Source organism: Tinamus guttatus, unplaced genomic scaffold (assembly GCF_059628265.1).
Source record: "Tinamus guttatus ecotype Peru unplaced genomic scaffold, ASM5962826v1 Tinamus_guttatus_pri_ptg000150l, whole genome shotgun sequence".
Classification (NCBI taxonomy): Eukaryota; Metazoa; Chordata; class Aves; order Tinamiformes; family Tinamidae; genus Tinamus; species Tinamus guttatus.
In genome coordinates, this window is record NW_028288684.1 from 1,880,975 (window position 1) to 1,898,625 (window position 17,651).

General features: G+C 46.5%; 1 protein-coding gene across 1 annotated transcript in view; it reads left to right on the plus strand.

Moving 5' to 3' along the window:
• The first annotated feature begins 11,682 nt into the window (after positions 1 to 11,682).
• The window catches only part of LHFPL6 (LHFPL tetraspan subfamily member 6), a 139,406-nt gene continuing 133,437 nt past the window's right edge, over positions 11,683 to 17,651 (plus strand). Inside the window, exon 1 of the mRNA XM_088522289.1 lies at positions 11,683 to 12,257. Within this exon, the coding sequence (XP_088378415.1) occupies positions 11,873 to 12,257 (385 nt within the window). The 5' untranslated portion in view covers positions 11,683 to 11,872. The remainder of the gene's footprint in view (positions 12,258 to 17,651) is intronic.

Sequence of the window (17,651 nt, forward strand, 5' to 3'; positions counted from 1 at the left end):
GCACAAATGTTGGCACTAGCACAGGGGAGGTACGAGCATATGGTCTGGGATGGCAGAGGGATGAGACCTCCCTTTTAAACGGCAGCTCTGTCAACCAAACTGAGTCCAGATCCTTGAGGGAACAGGAAATCTTGAGGGGACAATTAGTGGTGTGAGATGTTAGCAAAAGTGGGGCAGTTTAACCAGCACTGCACCTTAACGATGTTGCTAATGCAAGTCACATAAAAGTATTCAAAAGGACAGCAATTTTCTTAGCAGCTATCCAACATCAGCCTAAATTTAGAGGTTTACATGAACGGTTTCTTTAGTATTCGTAACAGTTCTGTTTGGGTGACTCCAAGGAAAGTAAAAGTCCAGAAGTCCAGAGTGTGCCAGAAGTCACACTCTGGGACATCTGTCAGGCGTGAAAAAAAAAACCTTTCCAGTAACTTCATCATGGAAAACCAGGTGTATGAGGGTTTGATTCTCTCTGTAAAGTTGACTCAGAAGTGTCAAGTGTTGGGCTTGCCTCAGCCATTCATCTTTGTGTATAAACTCAAACAGCCCTTCCAAAGCCTTGGCCAGATGCCATCAGAGATGCTGGAAAGCTGCACTAGATAAAAATACCTTATTATTTAAGGGCTGACACTGGTCTCAGTCGGTGCAGACGGATTGCAAACAATTTCTCTGTAAAGATCTGTTCACCCCCAGAAGAATATGTTTAAGCCTGCAGCTTCCTGCTAAAATTGTGTGCCATCCCTTGCTGGTGGTCATTTATGCCTTACTGCATTATTATAGGGCTGGCATCCCTGTGACCTCTATGGCACACTGGAAGCCAATAATTATGTCCCTAGGGAATGGCAGAGGTTCCCGGAAAAAACACTCCTTTTAAACTACAGCATTCCTGGCACATACATATAGAGGAATGGTTTCACATACCTATACATTTGTGGTCTGAAAGAGCGAGGCTGGAATGAGACTGGGTGACTCAGCCAAGAATGGCCAAAGCGGTAGCAATCTGGCCCAGTCCTTGCAGTGCGTCTGTGGGGCAGGAGCGTGTTGGTGGAGTCCGTGTTTTCAAATGCAAGGGAGGACTGCTAAGCCTTGCTACCCGGGATAAGGCAGTTGTCGGCTGGCTGTATAGTTTTGATGTCACTCTGATTACTTATGAAGGAAAAGGCGTTGTACAGTTTACTGCTCCCATGAGAGTTATGAAAAACTTAGGGTTTCCATGTAAGCATCTGCAGCAGTTGAGAAGGTTGGTTAGACTGGTGTTTAGTACATCATCAACACCTTAGTGAAACACATTCTCTGGCAGGAGCTCAAGGAGCATTTCCAACACCTCCAGTTAGGGTATTAATTGCAGGAGACTACCAGGTTCCCCAGAACGGACCCAAAACTTCCTTTTTCATGCAGAATAGCAAAGACTATCTTGTCCATGCAAGCAGAGCTGTCTTCAGAATAACATCGTTCTGTTTATAGCTCACACATCATCAACAGCTTGGCTTAGCCAGTGACATTTTAAAACATTCAGATGTGTATGCAGAGCACATGTCTTTCAAAAAGCGAAAGGTCAGGTTGAGTGAATTGCCAATCTAGAGGATTTCAAAGTGTATTTTATTGTAAATTGTGATGGATAGTGGCCTATTTCTATCCTTCTCCCATAAATGGCGCATTATACGACCACGTTCAGACCCTAACTAATGCAGGCAGGGTATTGCCTTAAACACAGAAGCCTCAAGTGCTTCAAGAAGCCGCAGCTCTCAGAGCTAACTGGTGGGAATTAGCAGCCTGATTTCAGGCAGCATTTGTTTGTGCCCACTGTGGAAATGCTGATACTGGTGTGGAGCTAGACCTGCCTTCCACTGATCAAGAGCAGACCATGTATTAATGGTTGTGATTGCTGGTCCGCTGCTGCGACAGAGACTCTGAATAGTGAGTGGTCTGAATCTCTTTCACTTCTTGAACTCAGATGCTTGAAGACTTGAAGACAAAATTAAATAGCTATAATAGGACACATATCACCAGCTTCCCACCATCTAGAAGTTAGACATGATGTCAACAGACAGGCCTCTTGCCTACAAGTGGAATGAAAGAAAGGCTATTTCAGAGGGCTGTTCATCATTCCTATGGCTGACATCCAGCCATCTCCACTGGCTGCACAGCAAACTTGTATGATGGGCCATTCACTAGACACCTAATTTCTTTACCCCTGCAGATCTGATAGTGACTTTTGGCTGCTCTACAAATAATACTAAGGGTTATCTTCAGTGTGTAGTGGGAATGAAATGCCATGTTTGAATCTTGCATATTCATGGGGAAGGGAGCTTTAAAAAAAACCAGGACGCTTCATCTTGCATTTCAATAAACAAAATGTCTCATTTTCACAGAAAAAAAAAATGATCAACTTGGTGCCGTAGGCATGTGACATATCATTCAGATGCATATCATCTTGGGTGACATGTCATAGACCTGTCAGTTGCACAGGTAGAACTGCTCAAGGGCTGGTTTAATTTTTGCACCTGAATCAGAAATACTTCTAGATTTTCATTCATAAATCAATGGCACAATCTAGTTTATACCGGCTTATTCTGTTTCCTCTTCTTTTACTCACTTCGTCACCTCTTCTCCTCTCCATCTTCCCATCCAAATCCATCTCTCTGAGGTATGGGTTTCACTCTATCAGAGATATGCCTACTTGGAATGCATTACTCACCTTCTCAGATACCAATATTGATTCATTTTTCTTTCAGCATGGTGACTTTTGGATGCAATTTTTGTTAGCAGCAATGGAGATAATGTGACATATGTCAGCACAACACCACAGGGATACAGATGTGTCTGATTCATTGAAATGAACAGTTGTTTTACCAGAGACTTCAGTAAGATTAAGTGTGTTGAGCTCCATTCTTCACTATTGAGCACTGGACTGCACCTGAAGATGTGGTTAAGTGCTTGGTGATTCATGGCCTGAGTTTCACTGCTCTATTGGAGTGAGCCAAAAATCCTTTATTTATTTTTTTTTTTTGGTTACTGAAGTTAACAGAAGCATTCATGGATATTGCAGCATAGATTAAATTCAGCTGAAGAAACAGGATGGTTGTGAAGGAAGAGGAAAGACAGCTCTCACGGCATCATTGAAAGAGAAGGGAAGCACTGTCTTCCCAAATTCAGAGGAAGAGAGGGAATTAATTCCTCCCTCATCATGGCCTCAGCCCTGTTGGTGTCTCCTTTTGCTCCAGGGTGTTAAATGCCTGAGAGGTGGGCAGTTCTTTAATATGCAGAGCTACCATAAAGTCCTCTCTCCTCAAATAAACCTGGGAAGGTGGCTTAGGAAGTATCTGGCTGTTGTAAGAAAGGCTGATGATGTGTATTTGAGTGAAGATTTTTTTAGAGAGTCCTCATTTTAATAGGTAATTTCCCCTGAAAATGGTAAACTGCAAATTAAATGGCAAAAAGCAATTAATTATTGAAATGATAATATCCTTTTAAAGGTTAAGAGGTAATATAAATGAAGTTCCTGTGAGCACATTAATGGAATTACTATCTTCCCCTTTATAAGTGGCAACTGTAACGACCTAGCTAATTAGCTTTTTCATTGGGAAAAGGAATATTGAAATATGTAATTATATTGCAGAAGTACAATCCATGACTAGGTGATTTTACAACAATATAATACGGAAAGGTTCTTCAACAATATAATATGGAAGGGTTCTTCTACACAGAGGTAAAAGCTCTTTCTGGAGCATGCAACTTTTGAGGGAAACAGAGAGGAACGTGTTTGAATGACATGGAATGACTTGTAGTTTGGAATAACAACACAGGCCCAAAGCCCAAAAATTAAGCAGACACACAGAAGGATCAAGGCAGACACACAGACCAAGCGTCGTTTGTCCTCAGTTTGCTTCAGCACACGACTGAGCCCACTATGGGTGTGTAAGTACCCATCCCTTGTCATTCACCGTCAAGTGAGGTGGTCTGGAGGCTCAGCTGCACAGAATGAATCTGTCCTCAGGTGCTCCATGTGGAACATTATATATATATATATATATAAAACACATAAATACATGCACATGTAGTTATGCGAATCCGATTTACAGATTGGATGTTCTATTGAAGAGATTTTTAGAGACCTTTACAGAAACCAGGCTTGGGTCTTCCCCACCTGAAAACAACCCCTATTTTGGAAGCCGATGCATCAGAAAGTGGGTACTTCAGCTCACAGAGCTGAATCGTTACTTTTTCTTTTTTCCCATGAAGGAAGAAATGATACCATGAGAGATTTCAGAGGTTCCAGCTTCACAAAGTGCCTGCAGTCTACATGGACCTCAGGGAATGAACTGGAGGAAATGAGCTTCCTCTTGTAAAACGAATTGACTTTTGTCCCCAACAAGAGGATTTTCAGTTTTCTTTTCCCAAATCCCCAGAAATCATTAGCCTCTTCCTTGTGAATGCGATATGTAGTATGGTGACCTAGATGCAAATGATTGCTATGGCTCAAGGGAAGAGGCAGCTCAGCTTCGTTCTGCAGCAAATGGCTGGGAGGGAAGAACATGGAGATGCCTTGCATCCCTCACGTTCACAGATATAAACGTTTTATGCAAAATAAGCCTCTAAAGTCAACGCTGCATGTTCTGTAGGTGCAGCTCATGGACCTCAAAATAATGTAACAAGGTGTTATGAATCAGATAAATGGTGTGGAAAACACAAGCAAGCTCTGAACTCTATCCCCACCTCCCCCTGTGGAGACATACACACACACTCCCTTCTGGAGCCCACACAAAATGTGGAGATGCAGCTTTTCAGTGGCAACAACCAAGCTGGGATCATTCCCGCAAGCACCTGGGAGGCAGGATGTCTGCTGGGATCATTCCTGGGAGGCAGGATGTCTGCCTTGTGCTTGCCGAGTGGCCTTTTCTTCCCTTGCCCTTGCCCCCCGCCATCGCCCCCGTCCCCCGTTTCGGTGTGTTCTGACTAGCAGAGGAATGGCAGGTTGCCCGGCAAGCGTCGCTGTTGAGCAGCACAAACCTGAACTGCACGTTCTGCCCCCGTTGAACGAAACACGGTCCCGCAAAGGCTGTAATAGCCTGGGGACTGGGGCGGCCCAGGCTGTGATTTTAAAATCCCACTCCCAGCTGACAACAAAGCACTAACTGAAGCTTTAAATTACAAAAGGATCTTCATTATGTTATGCAAGTCATTAAAAATCTCATTTCTCCAAATAGGCACGCCACAAAACACAGGAAAACACTGTGGAGAGACCCGCACTTTGTGCAGTCCCCGAGTCTGTCTGCAACACTGCGTCAACAACGCCTAGGTGAGAGAGACAGATGTTCCCCTGGTATATTAGATGCTGTGATTAAGTTACTTGTACTGGGCCTATATGCTCAGATGACAGGCTGTCAGTAAATAAACATTTCTCACCAAGACTTTGCTCATCCATAATCCAGACATTCCTTATTTTTCTAAACCCATTTGGGAACAGTGGAAATTTAAGATGAATATTATCCACACGGTTTTCCTTAGTTCATGCAGGACTGAGCTTATTCACTGTCAGAGGAAGACCTGTCTGCAGCCCGTCCTGCTGGAGCTCTGTCCCTGCAACAGCCACCAGCCTCGTCAGCAACAGGACGACAGCAAAAACAGGACAACAGCAAAAGAGATGACGAACAGCTTGATTTCTTGTCTCTGCTGTCCTGAAGCTTTGCAAAATGCAGGGCGCTTGGTGGCTTTTAAATGCATTCTAAGTAATAGCTTTTAAAAGATAAAGTGACATGAGCAGGGTTTGCAGCAAATAGTAAAAGATACTTTCCGTTTTACTTTTCAATGGTATATTATTTTCATGTGTCCGAGGATTGACATTAGCAACAAAAATATTATTTGCAGTAAAACAGCTGTCCTTGAGAAATATGTTGTTTTGCATATTAATTTTCAATAATGCAATTTGTAAAATTTGCCGCTATGAATCTTAAATGAATCTTAACCATAAGATAATCTTGGAATGGAAATGAAGATGGATGTTTTGTTTAGAGTTAAGGTTTTTAGGCTAGGACTCAGATTCAGATGTGACAGCCCAAAATCTCTGGAGTCTAGTTCCACCCACAGTGGAAAATGTGCAATGCATTTGGCTTGGAAAAGACACCATATGTATGTATGAGGACCTGGTGATCTGAATCTGTTTTCTTACCTTCTTCTGGCTGAGCAATTTGCAAACATTAGACTTGGGATCCTGTGTTTTTGTTTGTTTAGCTGCTGCTTTTTTTTTTTTTTTTCTTACTGCTGTGGATTGGACATAATTTAAGGTAAATGTATAAATTATCAGATATCCTCCCTAGTAATACCTGTCTGTTTAGTTTTTAGTGTCTATATTTGAATAACTGGGTTGACTTTCTGCTGCTTCCCCGTGCATAGCCCCAAGTCTACTGTTGTGCCTACACCTTTCTTTTTCATTTAGACTCGAGTACAGACAGGACCTGAAGATCCAGCCTTGTAGGATCCTCGGACCTGTGTAGGCACTATCACTCTCTAACGACCACACAGGAGAAAACCAGGTGGTGGCCTGTCAAAGAAGAAATTCATGTTCCTTTTCTCTGTTAAAGGCTGAAGAGCTTTTCTGGACATCTCATTTTTCTCAGAGCTCAGGGACACATATGCTCTCCTATGGCATTATATATGACAGTCTGACGTGGTAGATGACTTACTGAAAGTGGCTGCTATGTATACTGGCTGGGATTGCTTTGGGTACCGTGACAGCATTTTCTCACCATAGTCAGCTATGCTGATCAGCTCCAGCGAGGCTGCAGGGCCCTCCTACGTGTAACGGTGTCTTAGACGATGGATCAGGAAGAAGACAGAGATTACAATCTGTGAGTGTGTTCGCCCCGCTCCCTGCTGCAGAAGTTTTCTGACAGTTATTTCCATGGATGTTTTATCCAGTCTGACTTCAGATGATCCCAGCAGTGGGAATTCCGTCTTTCAGGCTCCCTTTACCAACTCTGAAGCTTCTCAAAAGTGAAGGATTCTGTTAAATTTCAAAACACCAGAACCAATTTTAAAACCATCTTGTTCTTCAGTATAGACAAGACCCTGGAGACCACGACTTTTGTTATCACTCTGCTCTAAGGCAGCCTCTCTTCCTTTGTGGTTACAGCAGATAGTATGGGTCCTGAAGCACCGTGTAATAAGTCTCTCCTTCCAGCCAGGTTAGATAAGGATTGATATATTTTGACTAATTTCCCCAGTAGAAATATGTCTAAGCTCAGCGTTCCCAGAAAGAGGCAGCAAATGTTGATGTAATCGAAGAATGTTGAGTTTTAACCATAATTAAAAAAAAAAAAAAAAAAAAAAGAAGAGGAGGCAGGAATTTGGATATTAACTTATATGTGTATGTGTTTAATTTGTTCCTAATCAAAACAAAGCTCCTGCTTCTTTGACAGAAACCGGATTGTGAAATAAAGCCTATTTCCCTCCAAGGGTGTATGTCAGGCAAGCAGCTTGTGGGGGCACTGGGAGACAGTTGGCAAGCGGAGATGCTCCGGGAGCGATGCAGACTGGAGTGTGTAGTTCCTATGAAGGGAATGCAGAATGGCAGCAGCTCAAGGAGCGAATGTAAAGGCCATATAAGGGAAGCAAATGTACTGCTGTAGAGATGCCATTAGCAAAGCAAGCACTGACTTGGGGACCTTGGCATATACCACTGAAGAGAGAAATTGCATGAATAAATTCATACGTTTTTGCTTCGCTCTAGGTTTGCAAAGTCAGTTTTAACCGAGCGACTGTTTACACGTGTGGAACAGAAGTTTTTTTCCATAGTTATTATAAGGCCAAGTAATTTCTACCAGCGTGTAATCCCAACACATTCCTATTTTAGAGCCATTTATCACTGTTTTATTCTAACCCTTTGGCTAGAGGAGAGCATGGCAGAGCAAGTCTTCAGAGAACGTCGTATTCGGCAGCAGCCCTCCCTTTCTCCCTTCCCTTGTGCAAAGAGCACAGTTCAAGTGTCACAACAGCAGCCTGGGATCCCTGTCACGTCGCATGTAGGTAAAATGAAGCAGCAGGAGGTAAAGCACCTGAGTGAGGCAAGTGCTGGCAGAGGGCAGGAGAGCAGGAGCTGAAGGAGGTCTGTGATTATCCCGAGGCCCACAGCGCTGTGCACGAGGGGAATGTGAGAGCCCGTGTACTTTCGGGGTGGAGGCTTGGCAAACGATTTGAGGGGAGGGTGCGGGAATGGTATGCTGCAGAGCAGGCTGCAGCTCTGCGCTTTGGGAAAGCCATCCCGGCTCCCCTGCTGTAAGTCACCCCTCCAGGCACATCTATGTTCATATTTCAGTGTGGATCAAGGGCATGCTTTTGGAGTGAAACTCCTCCTCATCCTCACCTTCCTTGCTGTGCTTTACTGTGGGGAGGAGAGCACGAAGTGGCCTCTTTTCAGATGAAACTACCCCAGAAAAAGATGCTGTGGGAGTAGGAGGGACCGAGTGAGCTCTGAGCGCTGATGAGCATTCAGGGCTGAATCTGAAATGAAACCTCTGGAAACATGTGAATATTGGTCTAGTGCTGAGCACAAACTGATTTGCTGCACAGATCTGATCAGAGTGAGGCACGTTACTCGCATATATAGACGTAGCCTGGATGCAGCCGTGGGAGGATGGCTATTCCGGGGGGATTCCTGCATTGCCTCCTCTGTGAACCACATCCCTGCAGACACCTTCACATTGAGCCTATATTTAACCTACTTCTCTACTTCTGTTCGAAGCACTTTTCCTTGAAGAATATGTTTTAAATGTTAAGATGGAGAGCTAGATCTTGCTAGATAACTTTCCAATCCATTTTTTATCCCTTGAGAAAATACACATTTTAGGTAGTGTTCTGGTTTTAAGACTTTGCATTATGGGGGAGAAATAAGAGTCTTATTAAGAAAATAAAGTGTCTTTGTAATTTAATTCTGAATATGACTGTTGCTACTATTACATGTTGTAAACACAGGCTGAGTGCAATAAAACTCCCTTCCATTTAACATTAATAATATTAATGATCAGCACTTAAATCACACGCCATGTTCCAGGACTGTAGAAGAAACATTACCGAAGAGCGTCTGGCGCAGACATCATTTAATCCCTTCTGCCCGCAGGGATTTAGCCCATGCCCGGGTTGCCGGAGAGGAGGCGGCAGGAGAGGGGAGCAGCCCATGCCCAAAGCTCCCCGTTTGGGGCAAGCCCCGGCGCTCGCGCCTCCTCGCTGCGCCGGGCGCGGGCGGGATGAGCTGCTCGGTACGCGGGTCACATCGGCGCACGGCAGCTCCCGAACTCTTGTGACCGAAACGCTGCATCGGCACCCCCGGCTCTTCCTCCCCTCGGCATCCCCGGCGTCTTCCTCGCCCCCCTTTTCCTGCCCCCGGTCCCGCCCGGGGAGGCGGGCGGAGCGCGGGGGGAGAGGAGGGGGCGGGGGAGCGCGCTGCTCCCGAGCGAGGACTCGCACGGGGATAGAGGGAAAGGCGAGGAGGAGGGAAAGGAGGGAGGGCCGGGGCCGGGCTGGGGAGCGTCCCGGGTCCCGCCCCGGAGCGCGCGCGTCGCCTCCGCGCCGGCAGCGGAGCCAGCGGCCCCGCGCCCGTGCGCTCCGCGGAGCCGCGCGGACGCCCGCGCCCAGCCGGTGAGTGAGCGGCGGCCCCGCCGCCGGCACCCGCGCCCGCCCCCGCGGAGCTGCCCCTCCGCGATGCCCCTGCCCGCCCGGAGCGCCTTCCCTCGCCGAATCCTTTCTCTCCAGGAGCTCCTTCTCTCCCAGATCCCCTTCCCCTCCCGAGCTGCTTCCCCTCCCGGACCCTCTTCTCGCCCGGCTCCCTCTTGTCTCCCGGCTCCCCTTCCCCTGCCGGATCCCCCTATCCTGCTGCCAGACCTTCCCCGATCCCCCTTCCTGGACCCCACTCCCGTCCTGGACCTCCCTGCCCTGACAGATCTTCCCTTCCCCGATCTCCCTTCCTGCTCCCCGGCTCCTTTCCCATCTTCCCTGCCCTGCCGGACCCACAGGCTCCTTCTCGCCTCGATGCCCCTGCCCTGTCTCATTCCCTGCTCTCCCATACCTTCCCTCTTCCAATCCCCCTTCCCGGGGCAGGAAGGTAGGGGTTCTCCTCTCCTGGACCCCTGTCCCCTCCCAGACCCCTCGCCCTCTCAGACCTTTCTTTCCGGATACTCCTTTTCTTCTGAACCCCATTCCCTTTCCGGGCCCCTTCTCTTCCCTTTCTCCTCTGCCCACCAGCCCGGTCCCCTGCCTGGTGCCTCTGTCTCCCTCCCTGTCCAGCCTCCTGGGGCTCCGTTTGGGGTGGTGGGGGTGGCACGGACCAGCTTTTGGGACCTTCCACGTTGTCCCCTCTTCCCAGCCCTTTCTGATCTAATGATTCAGGGAAGGACCCTCTCTTAAGTGCTGAGCCCTGCTGCTTCTTAGGCACTTGGTGCTACGCCAAGATGGGCAGATCCTCTTCCAAAGATGCCTCTGCAGGGATGGATGCACCCGATGCCCCCTTCCAACTTTCTGTCCTGGGGGGATTTGGTTCTTTGCAGGTTAGAAGGTCTACAGATGGGCTGTGGCTGCAAACAGCCCAGCATGTGCTTCTTGAGAAGCAGCAGGGCCTTTTCTAACCTTATAGAAGAGCCTTCTTGTTCTTAGTGTTTTAAAAGTAAACGAAACTTTTGTATGGTGTACAGGTTTAATTTCACTCATGGACTTTTTACCTATGTTCCCTCCTTCCACAGATTTGGTATTAATTTTATCACTGTACAAGAACTAAATCCACTTAATGGCGTCTAATCATGCTTAGAAAAAAAAAACCCCTGTAAATAGCTATCAGAATTAATTTGGCAGCAACTGTGAGAAATGATCATAAATTTACAAATGCAGTTAGATTTACACTTAATGATCCAGCTTGGATTTAACAAGAAATAAAAGCTTAACCTCTGGTTTCTATAGTAGCCAGAACTGCTTGGTAGCTCCAGGACTGAGATGTCCCAGAGCTACCAGGAAAGGAGGCAGAGGAGTTGGGAAGTCTGGGTTTGGCCTGGGAAGAGACAAAGAAGAAAGAGAAGGAACTGGGCTGAGTGCAAGCAGGAATAGCAAGAGAGACCTGTATTTTAAGCATATGCTGATTGAGGTTAGTTGGGCATGAACTTGAAAGCCTTCACCTGCCAGAAGCCCGTCTGGAGCTGTGGGTTCTTGGCATGTTTAACCATCAAACAATATTTGGCTGCTTTTGGCCCATGGAGAAGCCAACAAATTAGGGGAAAGCTGGGGAAAGTGCCACCCCTCTTCACAAGGGCCTGATTCTGAAAAACCTCAGGTACTGCAAACAGTTTTGTGCTGAAGTTGAGGATCTGTGTATGTAAAGAAGGTTCCTAGGGCGTTGCAGGACGAAGACCCAGCTGCCTATGGACAAACGAAGCCTTTTTTTTTTTTTTCCCTGTTGTTATGGGACAGATTAAGACATACCACGGAGAAAGGTGACCAGGCAAGAGCTTAGGGAGCCCCTGAAAGTGGGAGCCCCAAAGCTCCTTCCTACCTGCAAAGTAGGCACTGCCACTGACAGCAATTTTAGTGGCTGCTTGCAGTAATGAGACAGGAGTGTGATGCCTTAATGAAAAATGCTGAAGGAACAAAAAACACTGTGGCAGATACACATTTCTTTTTAATTGAACTGAACGTTTTCTCTTTTTTTGTTCTTTACTCAGGGACCTTTGTCTTCATGATGGGAGAAAACATCAGCATGGCTGTTAAGATCCGTGTTTCTCCTGGAGCGAGGATTTATCAAGGCTGAGAGACTCTGGATTATCCTTAAACCTTCTGTGAAATACGTAGGCAGCTCCCTCTCCCCCCGTTGTGAGTGGTCCTGAGTGCAGATACCAAGATGGCATCCAGCCTCACCTGTGCTGGCATGATCTGGGCCTTCCTCTCCTTCCTCTGCGCTGCTGCCTCCTGCGTGGGGTTCTTCATGCCCTACTGGCTCTTGGGGTCTCAGCTGGAGAAGTCGGTTTCCTTTGGCACTTTCCGGAGGTGTTCATACCCTGTGCGGGACGAGAGCCTCCAGACGACCGTGATGGTGGAGCAGTGCGGCCGCTATGCCTCCTTCCAGGCCATCCCCAGCACCGAGTGGAGGATCTGCACGGTGGTGACGGGGCTGGGCTGCGGGCTGCTCCTCCTGGTGGCCCTGACGGCACTCATGGGCTGCTGTGTGTCTGAGCTCATCTCCAGGAACGTGGGCAGGATGGCAGGAGGCATCCAGTTCCTGGGGGGTAAGTGCTACATTCTCCATGCTTGTGCTGCGCGAGGACATGGAGGCACATTCGGGTGGTAGGTTTACAGGTCTGGAGACGCCTCTGTCGATCTGGGAAGAAGAGGGAGTTGCTGAAACTTTCTGCTAGCAAGGGTGGCTTGGCTCCCTTGACCATTGGTGGGGCTGCCTGTGTGTCTGAGCGTGGCCCAAAGACTTGTCATGACCTAGGGTCACTCTCCTGCACTTAAGTCCTGTATAATCTTTGGGAGTTGCATGCCAGATCCAGATGGCTGAGCACCGCTCTCTGTGGCAAAGGCTGACTTCTGTGGCTGCTCTCTTTGTCATGTTTTGCCAGGCTGTAGATCTTGGCAGAGCTCGTCTGAGATTGATTTACCTGGGGAAGCGTGGGGGCTGCAGAGCCCCCAGGAGCACGGCAGAGACCGTGTTACTGTGCAAACAACCCCGGCCTTTCCCTTTCTCCCTCCCCTCCCACCGTCCGCACGGCCGCGTCCGCCCCTGCTCTCCGCAGGTGTGTGGAGCTGGCAGCGGGATGCAGCCAGGTTTCAAGGGGGGATGTTCTCCCTGGCAGCCTGGGAGATCGCAGGAGGCTCTGGGCTCCTGATTGCAGCCTGATGAGCCCTCCGTCCTGAGTAGGCCAGCGCAGCTCCCCGGCTCCGACCCCGTGAGTGGTTACTGGTCGTCGAGTACAGTGACCCTGTCCCCTCACCCTTCCCGCAGGCCCGCAACCTGCCCGCATTCCTGCCTTTAATTGCGTGGGCAATTGGAAAATGTGGCGGCTGCTCCAGAGTTAGCTCTCCTGGAAATTGCTGCTTCTTGAAGCCACCTCCGTTTTGAAATCATCCTGGGAAATTCAAAACAAGAAGGACCTCTGTGAGCCTGCCCAGTCTGGCTGTTTCCACTCAGAGCTGTTGCAGTCCCCACGTGGCTTTAAGCACCCCACATGCCACTCCAAATGCCAGATCTGCTCACCTGGTTTGCGTTTGTGTTCGGTCCCATTTTCGTGGTCGTGCTCCCCGCTCTGTCTGCTGAGCCGGGGCGGTGGGACGTATTGGGACTCGCGTCCCCTTTGTGATGCCCTCATGGGCTGGAGGACACGTGGATGGTGAATCGTGTGTGGAGGACACGTGGATGGTGAATCGAGCAGAGCGGCCGCCTCGGCCCATGCCTGGTGGGAGCTAGTCCCACATGAGCACACTGCATCCAGGAGGGGTCATGAGCATTTAGGGCTTATCTGCTGCAGGTGACAATTCAAAAGATGTGTGAACTTGTGATATGAAACTAAAACTGCCAAAGACTTTACTTACAGCTCAGAAATTATTTACACAGCATGTCTAATTTTCCCCTCTACTGGGCTTTATGGTTGTCTCTCATTTCACTCAGCACTGCTGGAAGTGTGTAAGAAATGAACAAAGTGAGAAACCATCCTTCTTCGACCTGCCTAAAAGTGAACTGTGGGGGCATTAGGGGAGGCCAGGTGGTGCAAGCCAGTAATGTGGATTCACTGAAGGGACATATTAAGGTAAAGATCAGATGCTTACATCCTTAAGAAGTTCCTTACATCCTTAATAAAATCTTTACCTGCTATAAATCAATATAGCTTGATTGCTTAAATGACATGACTGCATTTATTCGAATGCCTAATTTAGGCAGTATAATTGCTAGGTTGCTTTTTGTCAAGATAGCCACGAGCTGTTCAGATCTACTACTCTTACTATCTCCTACTATCTAGGGGCATTGGGTCTTAGTTCCCTATGCAGTAGGTTTAAGTTTGCTTATGCTGCCCACTGGGTGTGCTTTGAATAAGGTCAGTGGCACAGTGGTGATGATTGTCATTTTATTTTATTATGAATAAAAAAATCCAGGGAAAAGGTAAGCAACTGAGTGATGCCATTGATCATCCTCTGTGCCTTTCTCTTTGGCTGGGCAAGGAGAGGGAGGACAGTTTCACTTTCTGTTTCTTTCTCATCTGAGTCACCTTACGAGCACAGTGCTGTGGTTCCTGCAGTAGGAATTAATGTTTGAAAGAAACTGTGTTTCTCTTGCAGTTAGAAACCAGCCTAAGAACACTCTGGGTGTAGCTAGTTTACAGTTTCAGTGGTGTTCCATTAGTCTCAGTAATTTTCTTAACATGATTTTGAAACATGGCCTTAATTAGGAACTTAGCCAATTGACAGTGGCTTGTCATGAGAGACCCCAGGTTTGGTGAGATGTAGACTCTCCTGTGGCTGAGGTGAGGTGAAACGCTAAGCTTGCTAAAAATAACTTACTCCAATACTAGGAGTATTTTTACTGCTGTTAATAGGTGGCAGAGAAGAGGTAAGCAAACAGCCCGATCCTCCTCTTCTAGTAGTGGAAAGGAGGAGTAACTCCAAGTAGGTCAGTGGAATAACACCTGTATAAAAGGAGTGTAGCTTGCACTAGCTGAATGGTGCCAAGTTTTTACAGCTGGGATTTCCCCAAGTTGTATGTGGCAACTGATGTGAGTGAATTATTCATGAGCACTTATACCATAAATCTGCTCTTCTTATAAAAATTGAATGCCAGGAGCTGCAAGAAGCTGCAGATCCATGCAGAGTCAGGAGAGATGCTTAGATGCAGGCTGATCTTACATATTTAGTCTACATTGACTGTTTCAGCTAATCCTGAGTATGGTACATATATATTTTTGAGATGACTCTGGTATGATGTGTACTGAGTTTTTGTTTCTAATAGAAAGATTGCACTGTAGACTTGTCCTCCCATTTACAATTATCTGAACCACTTCCTTTCCCATGTATGATCATGTGACAGCTCTGCAGCTATTATAGCAGCTGTTTACATGAAGAAGCAATGTTATTTTTGTCATCTTCTCAGCCAGTTTGGCAGCAGGCAACAAAAAGTAAGCAACACCCTAGGGCCTGACTTTTCTTTGGTGACTGTCAGAGGTCTGCAGACCATAGCCCACCAACCGCTGCTGCAGTATCTCGGGACGTACTTCACAAACGTTTCTGTTGGATTATTTCAAAGAACTGACAACCGATGTGAAAGTTATGCTGTCTGTAACCTCTTGAGGGCACAGTTATGTAGATGGATAAAGTCTCCACTGATAACAATAAGTGCAGTGTTTCCAGCTGGTTTGCTTTCAATGTTTGGAAGACTGAGGCATATATAATGCAGCTGGAACAGATTGCAAGGATGTATCTTCGACCGTAGCTATTGAGGGCATGATGGCAGGAAGTGAAGTTTAACAAATCTATGGCAAATTGGACTCTGTAATTATTGATCTTCTTTCTACTGTGCCTTGGCAAGTCAATTCCACTTAAATGGGGATACTAAAAATTTGCAGGTATGTGGCTCAGATATGACATACTAATTTGGGGAATAGTTTCACGCTCTGAATGCAGAGCAATAATTTTAAGAACATAATGAACTTAAAGGTTAGCCCATTTCATGAGAGGCAGTGGATCAAAAGCTACAAGGATTGTAAGGATGGTCAATTTAAAGCACATTATGCTAGTGAGGTGAAGCTTTCCATTAAAATGGTCAGCACGCAGGAAATATAGATGAAGACTGCACTTGCTCCAAACTCCCTTTATCTCTGTAGGATCACGAAGGCAAGCTGAGAGGGTTATGAATGTAAGGGAACAGAGCATGAAATAACCTGCTGGCTTAGACACCTCTCCGGATCTGACAATTTGACCCTGATTCTGACAAGAACGTGAGAAATGAGCCCTCTTAATTCTGGTGCAGCCACGTGGTTTGTACTGTCTTCCTTAGCATCCTCACTAAGTTTGTACTCAAGCTGAGTTTTGCTGCTCTCTTCAGCAAAGAAGCAAGCTTTGCAGCAGCACTTCCTTTTCCTCTCCTTAGTGCTCTCTCTTGTTTTCCTTGTATCTTAGAGTACTGAAGCCCCTGAAATGATGGTCCTTGTAATGCTGATTAGAAAATCTGGAGAGCTCTTGAAATGTCGAATGGTGAAAGGAGCATTCAATTATTTGAGTAAAAGGGGATGCACGTCCCAGTAACTTCTGATTCCATCTGAAAAAAATATATATATATAGTCTGCTGCTAAAAGCCCTCAGCATCATACAAAATCACTGTAAAATGCTTCTCCAACTGTGCTATCCCAATAATGGCCATAGTAGTTTCCACCACCCCTATCCGGATTGGGAAGAGTGCTTGCTGGATGTGGAGGGCAGAGGAATAAGGAGCTCCACTGAGATGAGAATATGGGGTGAAGGGTGACAGTTTTGTGTTACCTGTAGAGTCATATCAGAGGAACGCTTTGAGATTTTAGGCTGGAAATTTTAAGACAGATCCAAAGGACATTTTCAGGTTTTTAGCTTACTAGTGGCCGAATCTGACTTCGCAGTTGAGATAATCAATGTCTAAAATATAGGGAGAAGAGAAAGGAAGGAAACTAAAGTCATAGGACAGTGGGACAATGTAGAGATGCTGTCTCTCAATGGACATGCACAGTGAACAGTTAAAAAAGAGGAGTTCTTCAAAGAAATGGAGGTACTGAGTCTAAGGGACAACTACATTTGAGAAGACGTAGCTGATGGTCAAAAACTTGTGGTATCCAAGCGAATGAGGGCTGTCTTGGTTCGGAAAACAGCTGAGAAGAAGTTATTCAAGGCTTTGATGAGAGTAGTTCCCATTGACTACAGGGAATGGAAGCTGTCCTGGGAAAGGCTGTGTGGCACGGAGGAAAGGAGCTGCAGGCAGCGACTGGTAACCATTATTTTGTCTGTCAGCTGGACGGAGGCTTCCTGACTTCTGCCAAGAAGACTAAGGTCAGTGTCACCTTCTGTCCACAGGGTGCAAACACAACTGAGAGGAGCCTTGCTGGTGACAGGGAGGAGCTGAGACTGTCAAGGGACTTCCAAGGTGCAAACTGTTGCCAAACTCTTCTGTAGTTCTGCCAAACATCTCATCCATTTCCTCTATCTCTACGGCTTCCTCCCAACTGTTCCTGAAATTTGTACCTGAAAAAAGAAATTTTAAAGCATAACCCCATCAAAAATATCCTTTTTGTCCTCTTTGGCCTCAAAGTATTTTTCAAAAGAGTGACTTAAGCTGTGTGGCTGGTGTTAATCCAACATATACACGTGCATATGAAGGCCCTGCAAGAGGGGCATATGAAAGGAACAGATGCCTCCCCAGGAGGTAACAGAAGAGCAAACAAAGAACACGACACCATTAAATGTGGTTATGAAGTGATTATATGTCATCAGCTCATACATTCAGGAGGAATAAGAAGAGTCCTGGGACTATTTATTCTGATGTCTGGTGTAGCACAGATTGTAGGACAGCCCTCATATAATTCCTGTTTGAACAAGAGTATATGTCTGAGAAAAAAAAAAAAAACTTCTAGTCTCAATTTAATTACTTCCAGTAAAGGTTCGTTATA